Genomic DNA, 16,779 nt, shown 5'->3' on the forward strand with positions numbered 1-16,779 from the left:
AGCCAAACAGAATCCAGAATCAGAATTTCAACTGCAGTGAAAACACAGGCGAGTTGTGGACAAGTAGGTAACGCAAGAAACAAGAAATGGCAGCACACAGAGCGAGGTAGGCCTGAGATTCCAGGTCATTTTGCACAAGAGCTAAGAAAGAGCAAAATGCAGTGAGCAGTTAAGATACAGAAAGGACTTACGTATGTGAAATGTTTCTTGAAGTTTGGAAATTAGAGGACAGTAGAGACATGGACTATAATGCAAAGCAACTATGTAAGACTTCGAGGAGAAAGTGAGGACTGCAGATGCTGGAGATCAGAGCTGAAAATGTGTTGCTGGAAAAGCGCAGCAGGTCAGGCAGCATCCAAGGAGCAGGAGAATCGATGTTTCAGGCATGAGCCCTTCTACAGGATTCCTTGGATGCTGCCTGACCTGCTGCGTTTTCCAGCAACATATTTTCAACTATGTAAGACTTGTTTGAGAAGTATTTAGAATCATGAGTTAAAGGAACAGTGACATCATGGATACAAAATTGGCTAAGGGACAGAAAGCAAAGTCACAGCAAAGTTTCAAATAAGTCAGTCTTAGGGCCACTACTATTTTTTGACATACAATGAGTGGAATTTTCCCAGACCTTGAGCAGCATTAGCAATGGTAAGAAATGTGGGAGAATAAGGTGAGAAAGAAAAATAACTTTGATGTTGAGTCATAAAATATCCAATTTTCGTCAAGGTTTTAAGTGCTGGAAGAGAATCTCACTACGAATTGGCAACATCCTTATTTCCATGCATTTGCGTTGTATTATTAACTAATCCTGCATCATTTATGTGCAGTTTACAATTCTCCCAGGTTTAAATGAGAAACAGTGCCAATTCCTGATTTGGAAGTCAGAATAGTTACTTGGCAGACGAAACTCATGGTTACTTTCCCAAGTCTCTGTCCACCGATATCTCATGGCGAGCAGCATTAGCAGCGATTGCCTCCACCCTCCTTCCACAGACTGACTCAGAAGACACTTCACTCCAGTTGAGCTCTTTGAAGCTCACAGGCAGCTTCCATTCCAATGTTCAGGCAGGTCATTCCACAGAAACACTCCCATCCCATTCATCAGCACAGATGCATCTCACAGCTCTTTGCTCAAATTCTTAGCACTTGCATGCACATTTCTGCCTTGCCTTTTAGTACGCGGACATTTCATTTGGAACTTACAATATCTTCAAAAACTCTCAACAGGTTCATCAAAGATGATTTCCCATTCACATAGGGTGGCTCAGTGGTTAGCACTGCTACCTCACAGTGCCAGGGACCTGGGTCCAATTCCACCCACAATCCAAAGGGCAGTTTAGGTGGATCGGCTATGCTAAACTGCCCATAGTATCCAGGGAAGTAGGGGGTTAGCCAAGGGAAATGCAGGGTTATAGAGACTGCATGGGTTGATCTACAGTATGACCATGATGCGCCAAATGGCCTGCTTCCACACTGTAGTGATTCTCTGATTCCTGTGAAGTCCAAGTTCCCAAGCAAATTATCATCTGACTTTTTAACACGTTTTCTAATATTCCAGTATTTTCCCTACTCCTGACATAAGGTAAATACTGGATTAGTGGTGCTGGAAGAGCACAGCAGTTCAGGCAGCATCCAACAAGCAGCGAAATCGACGTTTCGGGGTCGGTCTATGATCCAGTTTTCCCACTTGCTCCTTTCTCAAATAGCAGCATGACATTTGTTACCTTCCATTCTGCAAGAATCATTCCAGAGTCTGTAGAATGCTTGGAAAATAGTGACCAATACATCAACTATTCCTAAAGCTGCCTCATTCAAAAATCCGGGATGGAGATTATCAGGTCTCAGAGACCTATCAGCTTTTAGCCCCATTCGTGTCTTCACTATGTTACTAACATGAATTTTCTCCAATTCCTCATCCCCCTCTAGCCATTTATATCACTAGTTCTGGGAGATGGTGTTTTCACTGAGCAAGATGCAAGAAATCATTTAGAGTCATAGAGATGCACAGCACAAGGAAACAGACCCTTCTGTCCAACTCGTCCATGCCAACTAGATATCCCAACCCAATCTAGTCCCACCTGCCAGCACCCGGTGCATATCCCTCCAAACCCTTCCTATTCATATACCCATCCAGATGTCATTTAAATGTTGTAAAAATTGTATTAGCCTCCACCACTTCCCCTGGCAGCTCATTCCACACACGCACCACTCTCTGCCTGACAAAGTGGGCCCATAGGTCCCTTTTGTATCTTTCCCCTCTCACCTTAAACCTATGCCTTCTAGTTCTGGACTCCCTCACCCCAGGGAAATGACCTTGTCCATTTACCCTATCTTATGCCCCTCATGATTTTATAAACTTCTATAAGGTCACCCCTCAGCCTCTGTCACTCCAGGGAAAACAGCCCTAGCCTAGTCAACCTCTCCCTATAGCTCAAATCCTCCAACCCTGGCAACAGACTTGTAAATCTTTTCTGAATCCTTTCAAGTTTCGCAACATCCTTCCGATAGGAAGGAGACCAGAATTGCATGCAATATTCCAACAGTGGCTGAACCAATGTCCTGTACAGGCGCAACATGACCTCCCAACTCCTGTGCTCAATAAACTGACCAATAAAGGAAAGCATACCAAACACCTCCTTCACTATCCTATCTACCTGCGATGCTACTTTCAAGGAACTATGAACCTGCACTCCAAGGTCTCTTTGTTCAGCAACACTCCCTCGGACCTTACCATTAAGTGTATAAGCCCTGCTAAGATTTGCTTTCCCAAAATGCAGCACCTCACATTTATCTAAATTAAATTCCATCTGTCACTCCTCAACCCATTGGTCCATTTGATCAAGATCCCATTGTAATCTGAGGTAACCTTCTTCGCTGTCCTTTACACCTCCAATTTTGGTGTCATCTGCAAACTTACTAACTATACCTCTTATGCTCACATCCAAATCATTTATATAAATGATGAAAAATAGTGGACCCAGCACCGATTCTTGTGGCACTCCACTGGTCTCAGGCCTCCAGTCTGAAAAATACCCTCCATCACCACCCTCGGTCTTCTACCTTTGACCCAGTTCTGTGTCCAAATGGCTAGTTCTCCCTGTATTCCATGAGATCTAACCTTGCTAATCAGTCTCCCATGGGGAACCTTGTCGAACGCCTTATTGAAGTCCATATAGATCACATCTACCGCTCTGCCCTCAACAATCCTCTTTGTTACTTCTTCAAAAAACTCAATCAAGTTTAAGAGACATGATTCCCCACGCACAAAGCTATGTTGACTATCCCTAATTAGTCCTTCCCTTTCCAAATACATGTAACATCCTGTCCCTCAGGATTCCCTCCAACAACTTGCCCACCACCAACATCAGGGTCACTGGTCTATAGTTCCCTGGCTTGTCCTTACCACTTTTCTTAAACAGTGGCACCACGTTGGCCAACCTCCAGGCTTCCAACACCTCACCTGTGACTATCAATGATATAAATATCTACAGCACGGAAACAGACCCTTCAGTCAAATTTGTCCATGCCGTCCAGATATCCGAAATTAATCTATTCCCATATTGCTGTGCTTGGCCCATATCCCTCTAAACTCTTCCTATTCATATACCCATTCAGATGCCTTTTAAATGCTGCAATTGTACTCGCCTCCACCACTTCCTCTGGCAGCTAATTACATACACGCACCATCCCCTGCATGAAAAATGTTGCCTCTTACACCCCTTTTAAATCTTTCCCGTCTCACCCTAAACCTATGCCCTCTAGTTCTGAACTCCCCACCCTACGGAAAAGACCTTGTCTATTTATCCTAATCATGCCCTTCATAATTTTATAAACCTCTATAAGGTCATCCCTTAGGCTCCTATACTCCAGGGTAAACAGCCCCAGCCTGTTCACCCTCTCCCTATAGCTCAAACTCTCCAACCATGCCAACATCCTTGTCAATCTTTTCGGAACCTTTAATTACAAAAACAGAAAATGCTGGAAAAGCTCAGAAGATCTGGTAGCATCTGTGAAGTGAAATCAGAGTTAATGTTTCAAGTCCAGTGACTTTTCCTCATAAACCGGTGATATCTCAGAAAATGTTGGTTTTTATGCAGAAGATAGGGTGGGGAGGGAGGGAGTAAGTAGGAAACAATAAGTCGGGATAGATCCTATGGAGACAGAACAGTTGGACAAAGAAGTGAATAACAATCAATCAGTCTTGGATAATGAATTCAGGGGGGCTATGAATGGCTAACAATGGATTGTGTGTATAGCAGACCATGTGATAATAAGGCCTGATTTGTGGGGGTTGGGATAAGCACATTGGAGGAAGTGCCTCAAGCTGTAAAATTGTTAAACACAATATTGAGCCCAGAAGATTGTAGGGTTCCCAAGCAGGAAACGAGGTACTGTTCTTCAACTTGTGCTGAGCTTCACTGGAGGACTACAGCAGGTCTGAGTCAGAGATATCAGCCAGTGAAACAAGGTGATGTGTTGGAGTGACAGGGAAATGGAAGCTCAGGGGCTTTTCCGCAGGCAGAATGCAAATATTCTGTGAAGTGGTCACCAGTCAATGCTTCATTTCCTCAATGTCGAGCAGAATACATTGTGAGCAGTGATTGCAGTAGACTAGATTGGGTGAAGTACAGGTAAGTGCTCCTTCACCTTGAAGGTGTGTTTGGACCTTTGAATACTGAAGAGGGAGGAAGTAAATGGACAGATGTTACCCCTTCTGCAGTTGGAAGGAAAGGTGCCGTGGGGCTTGGACAGAGGATTAGACCATGGTGGTCCAGAGGGAATGGTCCATGTTATCACACAGTCTGCTATTACACACAACCCATTGTCACGGCTATTCATTCTCCTAAACTGATTATTACCCACTCCTTTGCTTGTTCTTCTTTCACTTTGTGCTCTATCTCCACCCATCAATTACTCCTCATCGCCTTCCCCACCCTAGCTTTTGCATTAAACCAACCTTTTTCCTAGAAATCAATGATTCTGAGGAAGGGTTACTGGACCTTAAATATTAATTATGATTTCACTCCACAGATGCTGCCAGACCTGCTGGGTTTTTCCAGTAATTTCTCTTTTTTCTGATTTCCACCATCTGCAGTTCTTTCAGTTTTGATCATCATTTAGCTTCTCTGCCATTTCACTATTCCCTATAAATTCCTCTCACTCTGCTTGTAATGGACCCACATTTGTTTAGTCAAATTTTTTTAAAATATACCTGTGGAAGATTTTGCAGTCTGTTTTGTTTTTCCTAAATTGCATTCATATCTTATTTCCCCTTTCCTTACCAATTTTTTTGTCTGCCTGTATTGTATTCTAACAACATCCTAATCCTCAGATTCAAATCTTATTTCTGGCAAATTTATAAACTTTTCCTTTTTATCTTATATGGTCCCGTACTTCTTTTTCCTGATAAATTCCTATAGAATCTATGGAACAGAATCCAGATTTTATATTAAATAAATTACATTTTCCCATTAAAACTAAAGTTTTCACTAAAGTTACATTTTTCAGGAGTGCAATTATAATGTTAAACTAAGGACTTACTGTACTGGGTAAAACTTCAGTTTATAGATGTAAAAATCACACAACAGCAGGTTATAGTCCAACAGGTTTAATTGGAAGCACACTAGCTTTCGGAGCGCCACTCCTTCATCAGGTGATAGTGGAGGGCACAGTTGTAAGGCATAGAATTTATCACAAAAATTTACAGCGTGATGTAACTGAAATTCACCCCAGTCGAACACCGGCATCTCCAAATCAGTTTATAGATGGCATAGAACTGAAACATAGTAAATAGCGAGAAGGATAACAACAACCTTCAAAAGGAAGTAGACAAACTGATGATATGGGTAAATGAAATTTAACACAGGATACTAAAAATCCAATTTCAATTGAACAGAGGCAATATGAACTAAACAGCACAAATCTGAAGTGGGTGCATAACATAACTCTTTGACACAGTCAGTGGACAGCTTTCAATGATTGTTGAAAAGACCAATTACACGTCAGCTGAAGTACAGTGTTCTATTCTTGGTATCTGACTTTAAAAAAACTGCCAAAGACCTTGCAGGAGGAGCAGAACAGGAGGAGTTAAACAGATATATTGAAATTGTACCAAAGGTAGTGGACTTCAGTGATGTTGCAAAGCTGCGGCTGTTCTGAGAGTGGAGGAAGTTGAGATAAAAGTTTTAAAAATCATAACTGGTTTTGATAAAAGTAAGGACAAACCGTTTCTAATAACAGAAGGGTCAGTAACCAAAGAAACCACAAGTTTGTGATTGGCAAACAAAAACCAGAGACAAATTCAAGGAACGTTTTTGTACATGGCACATTGCTGTGATCTGGAATGCTTGTCCTGATTGGCGAAAATGTAGATGATAGGAGATTCAGTAGTCACATTCAAAAGAGATTTGGAAACATACTTGAAAAGATAAATACAACTGCAGTGCCTTGGGGAAAGAACAAGGGAGTGGGACTGATCAGATAGCTCTTTCTAATATGCAGGTGCAAGCACAATGAGCCAAAAATCCACCTTGCGCACTGTATCATTGCATGCTTCTTGCAATTGTTTCAGTTAGTGGATTACAACAAACAGACAAAATAAATTGTATCTTGAAATAAGTCTTTATCCTTTTCAACCAACTTTAAAAAAAATAACTATTTTTCCAAGCACAACAGAAGAGGTCCTCTTTAATTTTTGTATCTTTGGTTGAGATTTTTTGATTTGGTCACAATCAATAATTATAAATATTTTCAACAAATCCAAGTTACAAGGATATAAAATATCCATTACAAAAATCCACGTCAGTCTGGTGAAAGTCAGCGAGCAGTAAAAACCATCAGCTTTATCATATACATTGTTTAAGGGTCATTATTTGCATGAGGCTTGCAAACACTTTAGCATCCCTTGTTTCGTTCCATGAAGTGAACAAATGTGAGATGGGGATGACCAGAAAAAATAAACTTGTATATATATTACATACAAACAATATGCACCAGTTAAATATGTAAAGGCACTTCATACTGGTGCTTTCAACTAATATATAATGCACAAAACAGAAACACACATGAAACACATTTCAGGGTCACTTAGGCAGAACAAAATTGCAAACACTTGTTAGCATGGTAAAACTATGATGAGTAAAATAGTATTCCCAAACTAGGATTTTAACATACTTATTTAAAATTGTAAATACTATGTGGCTGTAAAGATTGATTGAATTCCACATGTTTAAAAGAACATGCTAAAGTCATGATGTGAATACTGGGTAGTAAAGCTGTAATACAATGAAAGTAAGATTTCAATCCATTTGTCAACCTTTTTGGCACAATTGTTTAAAAGATAGTCTTCAAAATGTATAAAAATATTTAAATTCTTAATAATAATACCATATGAAACATCAAGTCCTTATTACAAAAAGTGAATCTTCAGACTTTAAAAGTCAAACAGTTGAGACTCTGGGTATTATTTGAATTCAAAATGAACGAGCTTTGTTTTCTCCATTTCCGGCATTGATCAGTTATACAGAAACAGCTGTTAAGAAAAGGAAAAAAGGTAATTAATTTTAAAAGTATTCAGACAATAAAGTCCCTACAACCATGAAAGCTTTAAAATGTGCCTTCATTAAGAACACCTAAAATCTGAATTATTCGTTGGGATCCAAGGGTCCGGTTTCCATGGTTTCAGTTTCTCGCAGCCCAAGCATATTAAAGGGAACATTCCAGAACCAGGGACCAGGGGGTTGCTGGTAAGGTAAATTCTCATTTAAATGAATGGGTTCATGAACACCTGCAGTATCAGGCTTCTGCGGTAGGTCTTGGAATGTATCCCCCGTGGATACAGGCAGGGACTACTGTACATAAGACAGGAGGGGGGCAGCACGGTGGCACAGTGGTTAGCATTGGTGCCTCACAGCGCCAGAGACTTGGGTTCAATTCCCGCCTCAGGCAACTGTCTGTGTGGAGTTTGCACATTCTCCCTGTGTCTGTGTGGGTTTCCTCCCACAGTACAAAAATGTGCAGGTCAGGTGAATTGGCCATGCTAAATTGCCCGTAGTGTTAGATGTAGGGGACTGGGTCTGGATGGGTTGCTCTTCGGAGGTTTGGTGTGGACTTGTTGGACTGAAGGGCCTGTTTCCACACTGTAAGTAATCCAATCTAATCATATACTGGTCTTGGGGAACATGAAGCCATCACCAATGTTGCAGAAAATATCTGCAGGAGTCATTCCAGAGTTATAGGATTTCAATTACATAGACTAATTGGGGAAGCTGCAACTGTTCTCCTTCTCAGAGGATATCAAGAAGATACTTGAAAGAGACAGTCAAAATCATGAACGGTCTGGTTCTTTCTGTGAATTAATTTTTCTATGGAAATGTCAAACAAATATAATGGATTTCTGGGATGAGTTTTGACCTGAATTCCATGGAATGTAGGCCCGAGATAATTTCAGAGATTTCTGAAATTCTTGGTAGGATTGGGAGGACATTTCTCCTTTCTGGGAGGCAAGAACTGGGAGTTCACATTCTTAGAATAATGGGGACAGCCATTTAAATGAAATGAGCCATGAAAACTTAGTCATGGCATATGTTCAAGAGATTTTTTTGGATACTTATGGAATGAACAGAAAAGAGGATAATGTGGAATTGAAACTGTTTAACCATTATTACATGGAGTATAAAATGGCCTTGGGGGCAAGGAGGGGGGGGGGGGGCGGCGAGGGCAAGAATAGTCTCCTTCTGCTGCTCCTTCTGAACATCTTAACTTCCAGTTGAGTTATCAATCTAGTTTTGACGAAGGGTTTTGAATCTAATCTGCAATTACCTGAAATGAGATTTTTCTACATTGGATGATCAGTGGAAAAGTATTCCATTCTGCAACACCAGTATCCTTCACTTTAAAAAGGCACAACAATTTATCCAATTATTATATAAATAATTATTTTAAAATTCAGCTTTGATCAAATTAGAAACCATTTTGAAGCAAACAATTATACCCTAATTTTTATGAGATCCTACATTACTGTGCGCATACACCTAGCAAAGATTCTAAAGTCAGTCATCCAAACACGTTCATCCAACTAACTCAATGACAGCTTCTAAAATCAATTTTGAGCTCTTTATCAAGGCAACTTAAAACAATTTTTCCAACAGCCTTCACTGCAGTATCGAGCTATATGCACACACAGATCTTAAACTCCATTAGTGTCAGTATCACTGGCTTAAGTCTGTCACAAGTCCAACGAAGGTTATACATATGCAATGTCATTCAATAACTACTGGGACGTTTCGGTCATGAGCCCTTCTTCAGGTTTCTCCTGCACCTTGGATGCTGCCTGACCTGCTGCGCTTTTCCAGCAACACATTTTCAGTTCATGTTACAGCAATCTGTTAACACTTGCCTGTTCAGGTTCATAGATATGTAATTATTTGAATGATGTACTTCATGATAAGGTAATATCAGCAACTTCAGGATTGGTGGGGGAGTTAATACAAGTGCTCTAGAGGTCAGGAGAGGAAAAGTAGCTTAGCATTTTCTGACAATAATGAGTTCCTTACTTGCTGGTTGAGGGACACACCATGTCTTGTAGGATAGCCATGTACCAATACCATACAGAACTGCCGAAGCAAAGCCGAAGAACTGTAAAACAGAAGTGGGGTTAAGGGATTTTCTGTAGAAACCAAAAAAAGGCAATTATTCTTAAATCATGCATCCTCTTTGCTCCGAGTTAACCTGTGCTAAATTTTCTGAATTCAAACAGGAAAAGGATAAAGATTGAATAACCAGTCTCAGTGTCTTGAGTTTGGAGAGAGAAGAACAAAACTGACTAGTATTTTTTCCTAGTTACTGTCCAATAACACTTCCATAATGCAATCTTAATTGACAATATCAGGCTTCTGTCAAAACACAGTATCGAAGTATACACAAGAACAATGGCTCCCTCTGCCAAGTAGCCAGAATGCCTGGTACTGTATGAGCAGAATCATGTCTAAGCCAAAATTCAAAACTGGAGGGCAGTGTGGGATACCATTGTTAGTAGGACATAGTAAATACAGAAACAGTAAAAATTCAATTTTGAAACTAAATTAAGTTGAAATTTGCATGATATTTATGTAAAATGTTGGACTTCAGTCTGGCAACTATCCTTGTAGTGATGGATGGGTACATAAAATGTCCTTGCAAAGTGTAAAACAACACTCCATCCCTCAATGTATTTGATGGACCCAATCATAAACCATCAACCAGGACATTCGCCAAGTGGCTCATACCTAACGTCTGCTTGCATTAATACAAAATCAAGAATTTTCCCTTTCAAGTTGCTGATTATTATGAGCCAGTATGCGGGTTTGTAAAGAAGGATTCTACTTTACTTTCTAACTAAAATCAAACTTGCATCATGTTCCAAAATCTGATCTGCAAGGAGTTTTAAAGCAAAAATCATTCCTTACCACCCCAGCTGCCAATCCAGCATAGCCAGCAGTCTTAGTAGCTCCAACAATTGCAGCAATTAACAGCAGAATTGTAGCAACAATATAGTGAAGAAATTCCTGTGTTAGAAGTGTAACATTATGAATACCACACTTGACATAAAAATGATGAAGTTATACTGCTGATTAGATTTTTTTAGATTAGATTACTTACAGTGTGGAAACAGGCCCTTCGGCCCAACAAGTCCACACCGCCCCGCCGAAGCGCAGCCCACCCATACCCCTACATCTACCCCTTACCTAACACTACGGGCAATTTAGCATGGCCAATTCACCTGACCTGCACATATTTGGAGTGTGGGAGGAAACCGGAGCACCCGGAGGAAACCCACGCAGACACGGGGAGAATGTGCAAACTCCACACAGATAGTCGCCTGAGGCGGGAATTGAACCCGGGTCTCTGGCGCTGTGAGGCAACAGTGCTAACTACTGTGCCACCGTGCCGCCCATTCTGCATAAAAACATTAACTTAATGAAGGCGTAGGTTAAAATTCTTTAACAGTTGCATGTTACAATTCAATTTCAGTCACTAGGTACATGGGCAATTCTGGAGTAGGAAATGGTCCAAACACATCAATACAGTACATACATACAAGATTACATCATGGGTCTGATAGATTCGAAACATCAGCTCTTTTCTCTCCTTACAGATGCTGCCAGACCTGCTGAGATTTTCCAGCATTTTCTCTTTTAGTCTCATCTAATGACCCAGTGTAATGAGTTCAAATCCCAAAATCAGCAAAAGTAAGAGGATGGGAAATCTGCACGAAGTAATACACAGCCTGACTCTATGAAGTCTGTCCAACATCTACAGGACCCAAATCAGGAATATAATGGAATATTTTTTACTTGCCTGGATATGGGTCTTTCCAAAAACAGCTATTTTGCCCCAATCCAGAACAATGCCCACTTGACTGGCACCATATTGAACATTTACTCCCTCCAACACTGACGCACTATGGCTACAAATACAACAGGCATTTCAAAAGCCTTGAACGTTTCTTTGACAGTCACTTTCAAAGCTGAAACTCTACCATCTAGACAAAAATGTACCACAGGCACATGGGTACAGCACATCCAAATCAGGCACCACCTTGACTATAGCACTGTTCTTCATCCTCACCGAGTCAAAAATCCTGAAACTCCTTACCCGAACCACTGTGGGAGTACCTACATCAAGTGGCCGGTGGTTTAAAAAGACAGCTCACCAGCATGCTCCCAAGGGCCATGAGGGATGGGCAATAAATTCTGACCTTGGTAGCAACACCAGCATTTCATGAATGACTAACTCAAAATCTATTATGTTACATCATGATCCCAAAAGAACACTAAGAAAGAATCTGAAGTCTTAATAAGGGGATATTAGACCTTGGTGACAAATAGCCTCACAAGTGGCTGGATAAAATCTATGGCTGTATTAAACAGAAAAGAGCAGGGACTTCATCAAATATCCTGGCTAACATTATCCTTTGACAAACATCGCTAAAATGACTTTTTTCTTATATTTGTCTCATTCATTTTCTGCAACCTTGCTTTGTCACATGGCTACATTAAAATATTGGAAGTACTGGCTCAGAAAGGACCTTACGACATCTCTTTGGATTTATGTTACACCTTCCTCCAAGCACAAAAGCAGGATTTCAATATTAAAACACAAGTTCAATTTATTGAAAAAACCCTGCAATTTATACACCAGATTTTATAAACAGCTTCTCAGAATTAATTTCAAGCTGGGATTCCCAAATACACTGACACATATTCCTCAAGGACATCATGAAACTTAATAGGAATGAAAATGCATTCTATGCAAAAACAATTAGCATTAATTGGGTTCTGGAGTTATGTAAACTTAACCACTTACTGTTAGCGGCCAGTGAATGCAAGTGATTTTCAAATGAAGTCTTGTGAGGTAAATGGTATAAAAGACTAAAGCCATAATAAGAAACCAGATGGTCACAACTTCAAAGTAGCGGAAAGTCGAGATGTCCGTCCATTCTGACAACCTTATACACAGGAATGCTATGAACACCACAATCTGAAAAAGGAAAAATATGCATTGAATTGAACATCTTAGCCCTTTTGGTAACAAATGAATGGCATTGAAATATTGTGGACCTCAATAATTTTGTTTAGTGTTTAGATTACAATTTTTCAAATCTTATCGGGGTCTGGGTAACGAGAGCATGGTGAGCTTTGTGGCAGAATTGGATAAAAGGTCCAACCAGACCTAACTTAACATCAGGAGCATTTCACCGCATCTTTTATGTATTTGCCAAGCGGGGAGATCGGCACCTCACTGGGGCCACTGAATTGTTGATTAATGGGGGGCTCTGGCTTGTTTAATGCTCGATTAATTCCACAATTCTTCTCATTAATGTTCAGCTTCCTGTCTTATCAAGCATGCCAATCAAGCTTCATGGGAATCAGAGCAGGTACTTACAGACTTCAGCTCACCATGGCCTGTTAGGAATCTCCGTGATGCTCAGTACCAAACAGCATCTAAGTGTATGACCCATAGATACCAGCCACATTCACAGACATTGTGATCTGATATTTTCCAATTCCTCACAACCATCATGGCACCTTGCTGATACATGCACAGGCTGCTCAGGAACTACAGACCTACACTGCAGTGTGAACCCGCAACTAACATTGAGAAACCAGAGTAAGGAAGACCTTGCACAGAACAATTGGCACCCAGTTCACAGACTGGACTAGGCTGCATCTTAGAGCAAATCACTTTCCTCTCTTAGCACTCGCGCACTTAATACTAGCTGCATGTTCAAAGCATCCATAACTTGCCTTGTCATGCTCATGCCATGACTGTTGAATACACACAGACATCAGTTCATCATCTGCATGTGCCAGCTGCCTATGCAACAAACACACTATAAACATCTGTTCAAGCACATGCCCCAAAACACAAACAGGGTGGGAGATAGTCCTCAGTTCAGTCACTGGAAAAGCTATTGGTCAGAGGGATCCCAGTGCAGCACACACAGTCCAGGAGCTCAAATATGATCAGTCAGCAATGTGGGAGCTCAGATTCAGGGGGTTGGTCCAACAGAAGTCCAGATAGTTGGCAACCATTAGTCCTGACTTGTCTCGTCACATCCTCAAAAGTACTCAATAAAGCTTATTAGGCCTGTCCTGCCCCTCACAAAGCATTGTTGTCTATCTTTAATCAAACTATGTTATTCCAAATAGTCATTAATCCTATCTCTCAGAATCCTTTCCAGTACCTTGCTTACCACAGACGTAAGACTGACTGGTCTGTAATTCCCAGGGATTTCTCTATTCCCTTTCTGAACAGAGGAACAACATTCACATCCCTCCAATCATTCAGTACTACTCCCGTGGAGACTGAAGATGCAAAGATCATCACCAGAGGCACAGCAATCTCATTCCTCACTTCCCGTAGTAACCTTGGATATATCTGGTCTGGCCCTGGGGACTTATCGATCTTGAAGCTTCCCAGAATTTCAAGCACATTCACTTCCTTAATATCAATCTGTACAAGCCTGTTAATCTGGTCCATAGTGTTCTCACTATCAACAAGGTCCCTGTCTCTAGTGAATACTGAAGCAAAAAACTCATTTAGGGCCTCTCCTTTCTCTTCAGACTTCAGACACAAGCTCCCCCCCCATTATCCCTGATTGGCCCTACCTTCTCTCTGAGCGTTCTTTTATTCCTCATATAAGTGTAAAACGCCTTTGAGTTTTCCCTAATCCTTCCCACCAAGGCTTTTTCATACCACCTCCTACCTTTCCTCACTCCATCTTTGAGTTCTTTCCCAGATACCCTGTAATCCTCTAAAGCTGTGCCAGGTCCTTGCTTCCACAACTTTAATTAAGCTTCCTTGTTCCTTGATGAGAAACTCCTCTTTTCTTGTCATCCAAGGCTCCTTCACCTTACCACTCCTTGCCTTAATGGGACAAAGTTATCCAACAGTCGCCACAAGTGCGCCTTAAACAGCCTCCACATTTCTGTTGTGTATTTCCTATAGAACAATCCCAATTTATACTCAACAACTCCTGTCTAATAGCAGTATAATTTTCCCTCTCCCAATTAAATACGTTCCCAATCTGCCTGCACCTATCATGGCTATGGTAAAGGTGAGGCAGTTGTGGTTACTGTCAATGAAACATTCTCCCACCAAGAGATCTGATACCTGGTCTGGCTTGTTGCCTAGCACCAAATCCAATATGGCATCTCCCCTAGTCGGCCTATCTACATATTGAATCAGGAATTCTTCCTGGACACGCCTGACAAAATCAGCTCCATCCAGACCATCTGCACTAAGGAAGTTCCACTCAATATTGGGGAAGTTGAAGTCACCGAAAACAACAACTCTGTTACATCTGCACATTTCCAAGATCTGCTGTCCAATCTAGTCTTCCATCTCTCTGCTGCTATTGGGGGGTCCATAGAAAACACCCAAAAAAGTGACTGCTCCTTTCCTGTTACTGACTCCTACCCATACGGACTCAGGATAGGTTATGTTATTCAGTATTCTATTCACTTTTGTTGGTGTTTCATTTGGTAATCTTGCAAATAAATGCTGTTTTATTTAAAACTAAGCGGTTGAGCCAGCTGCATCACACCTGTTTAAAACAACTGGTAAAGTTAGGATCCAGGCTACTTTGTTGAAATGTTTTCAGGGGATCTGGTCTGGTCCATAACAGAGTAAAGTATCAATGGGTCCTGAATGTGAATGAAATTCACAGCGAAATTCTGAAAAAAACATGACAAATAATGAATATAATTTCCACTCAAGCATCAGAGGATTGGAGATGATCCTTGTATCAGTAGGCCACAGGATGACAACCGTGCCAATTTACACTGACTATGGGGAGCATTAATTATCGTGTAAACATTGCTTCAATTATTCAGAACATGACATTGCACACTCGGTCAGGTACTTTGGAATAGTACTAACCCTTTGATATGCAGGCATTCTGCATCTTTCCAAGTACACAGAAGATAGCATGAATTAAGAAGAATCTACATTTAGCAGGCACTTTTCACGCTATCTATTCTGAACCTATACAATTCAGCATGCTACAAAGTGCAACACAACATGATGCTAAATATCAGCGCTATGACAAAAGGATATATCTCTTAGCAATGACTGTACTCTCTCAACGTTACTGAGATGAATTGAGGTATCTGCATCAACAGGCTAGTTGACAAAGAACTCAACTAGCTTTTCACTCTTGTGCTCATTTCCAACCCACATAATGCAGGCCAAATCTAGCATATTTGACCAGTAGTTCTGATATTGACATTGAAGTTCCCCAATCAGTCTGCAAGTTGAGCAAATTCCAAGTGTTGTGTAATAATGGGCACTGATACATCAACTTAGATATTATGGTCTCAGTAATTATAAAGGTAGCTCTTTTCATATTTTGACCTCATGCTGTGACTCTTTAAGGGCTCGTGTCATTGCTGAAGACTTCAATGGCTATGACTTCCTGACCTCATAGCAGCTTGTTTCCATGTACTGTGGATCAACCTGCAAATGGGACAGGACCTAATGTGGACATTCCTTACTGCTGATAAAGACGTCATTGACAGGATGCAGAGCTGGCCTGGGAAGTGGTAAATGGAGTTCAACCGAGATAAATGTGAGGTGATTCATTTTGGAAGGTCGATTTTGAATGCTGAAAACAGAGTTAAAGACAGGATTCTTGGCAGTGTGGAGGAACAGCGGGATCTTGGGGTTCACGTACATAGACCCCTCAAAGTTACCACCCAAGTGGATAGGGTTGTTAAGGCGGCAGATGGTGTTTTGGCTTTCATTAACAGGAGGATTGAGTTGAAGAGCCGCACGATTTTGCTGCAGCTCAACAAAACCCTGGTTAGACGAAAATTAGAATATTGTGTCTAGTTCTGGTTGCCTCGTTATAGGAAGGATGTAGATGCTTTAGAGAGGGTGCAGAGTAGATTTATCGGGATGCTGCCTGGATTGGAGGGCTTATCTTATGAAGATAGGTTGAGTGAGCTCGGGCTTTTCACATTATAGAGAAGAAGGAAGAGAGGTGACTTGATAGAGGTGTACAAGGTAACAAGAGGCACAGGTAGAATAGATAGCCGTAGACTTTTCCCCAGGGCAGAAATGGCTGTCATGAGGGGTCATAATTTTAAGATGACTGGTGGAAGGTGTAGGGGAGATGTCAGGGGTAGGTTCTTTACAGAGAGTGGTGGGTGTGAGGAATGGACTGCCAGCGGTGGTAGTAGAATCAGTGACAGTAGGGACATTTAAGCGAATGCTGGACAAGCACATGGATGGCAGTAA

The 16,779-nt window shown here is 41.1% G+C and overlaps 1 protein-coding gene across 1 annotated transcript in view; it reads right to left on the reverse strand.

The window, feature by feature from the left end:
- Positions 1-5,589: 5,589 nt before the first annotated feature.
- Positions 5,590-16,779, reverse strand: part of cmtm7 (CKLF-like MARVEL transmembrane domain containing 7) — a 37,673-nt gene continuing 26,483 nt past the window's right edge. The window contains exons 2-5 of the mRNA XM_072575763.1: positions 12,343-12,516; positions 10,443-10,541; positions 9,552-9,633; positions 5,590-7,528 (exon numbers count right to left, since the gene is read on the reverse strand). Of these exons, the coding sequence (XP_072431864.1) occupies positions 7,515-7,528; positions 9,552-9,633; positions 10,443-10,541; positions 12,343-12,516 (369 nt within the window). The 3' untranslated portion in view covers positions 5,590-7,514. The remainder of the gene's footprint in view (positions 7,529-9,551; positions 9,634-10,442; positions 10,542-12,342; positions 12,517-16,779) is intronic.

The sequence above is a fragment of the Chiloscyllium punctatum genome, chromosome 8, assembly GCF_047496795.1.
Source record: "Chiloscyllium punctatum isolate Juve2018m chromosome 8, sChiPun1.3, whole genome shotgun sequence".
In the NCBI taxonomy this organism is placed as follows: Eukaryota; Metazoa; Chordata; class Chondrichthyes; order Orectolobiformes; family Hemiscylliidae; genus Chiloscyllium; species Chiloscyllium punctatum.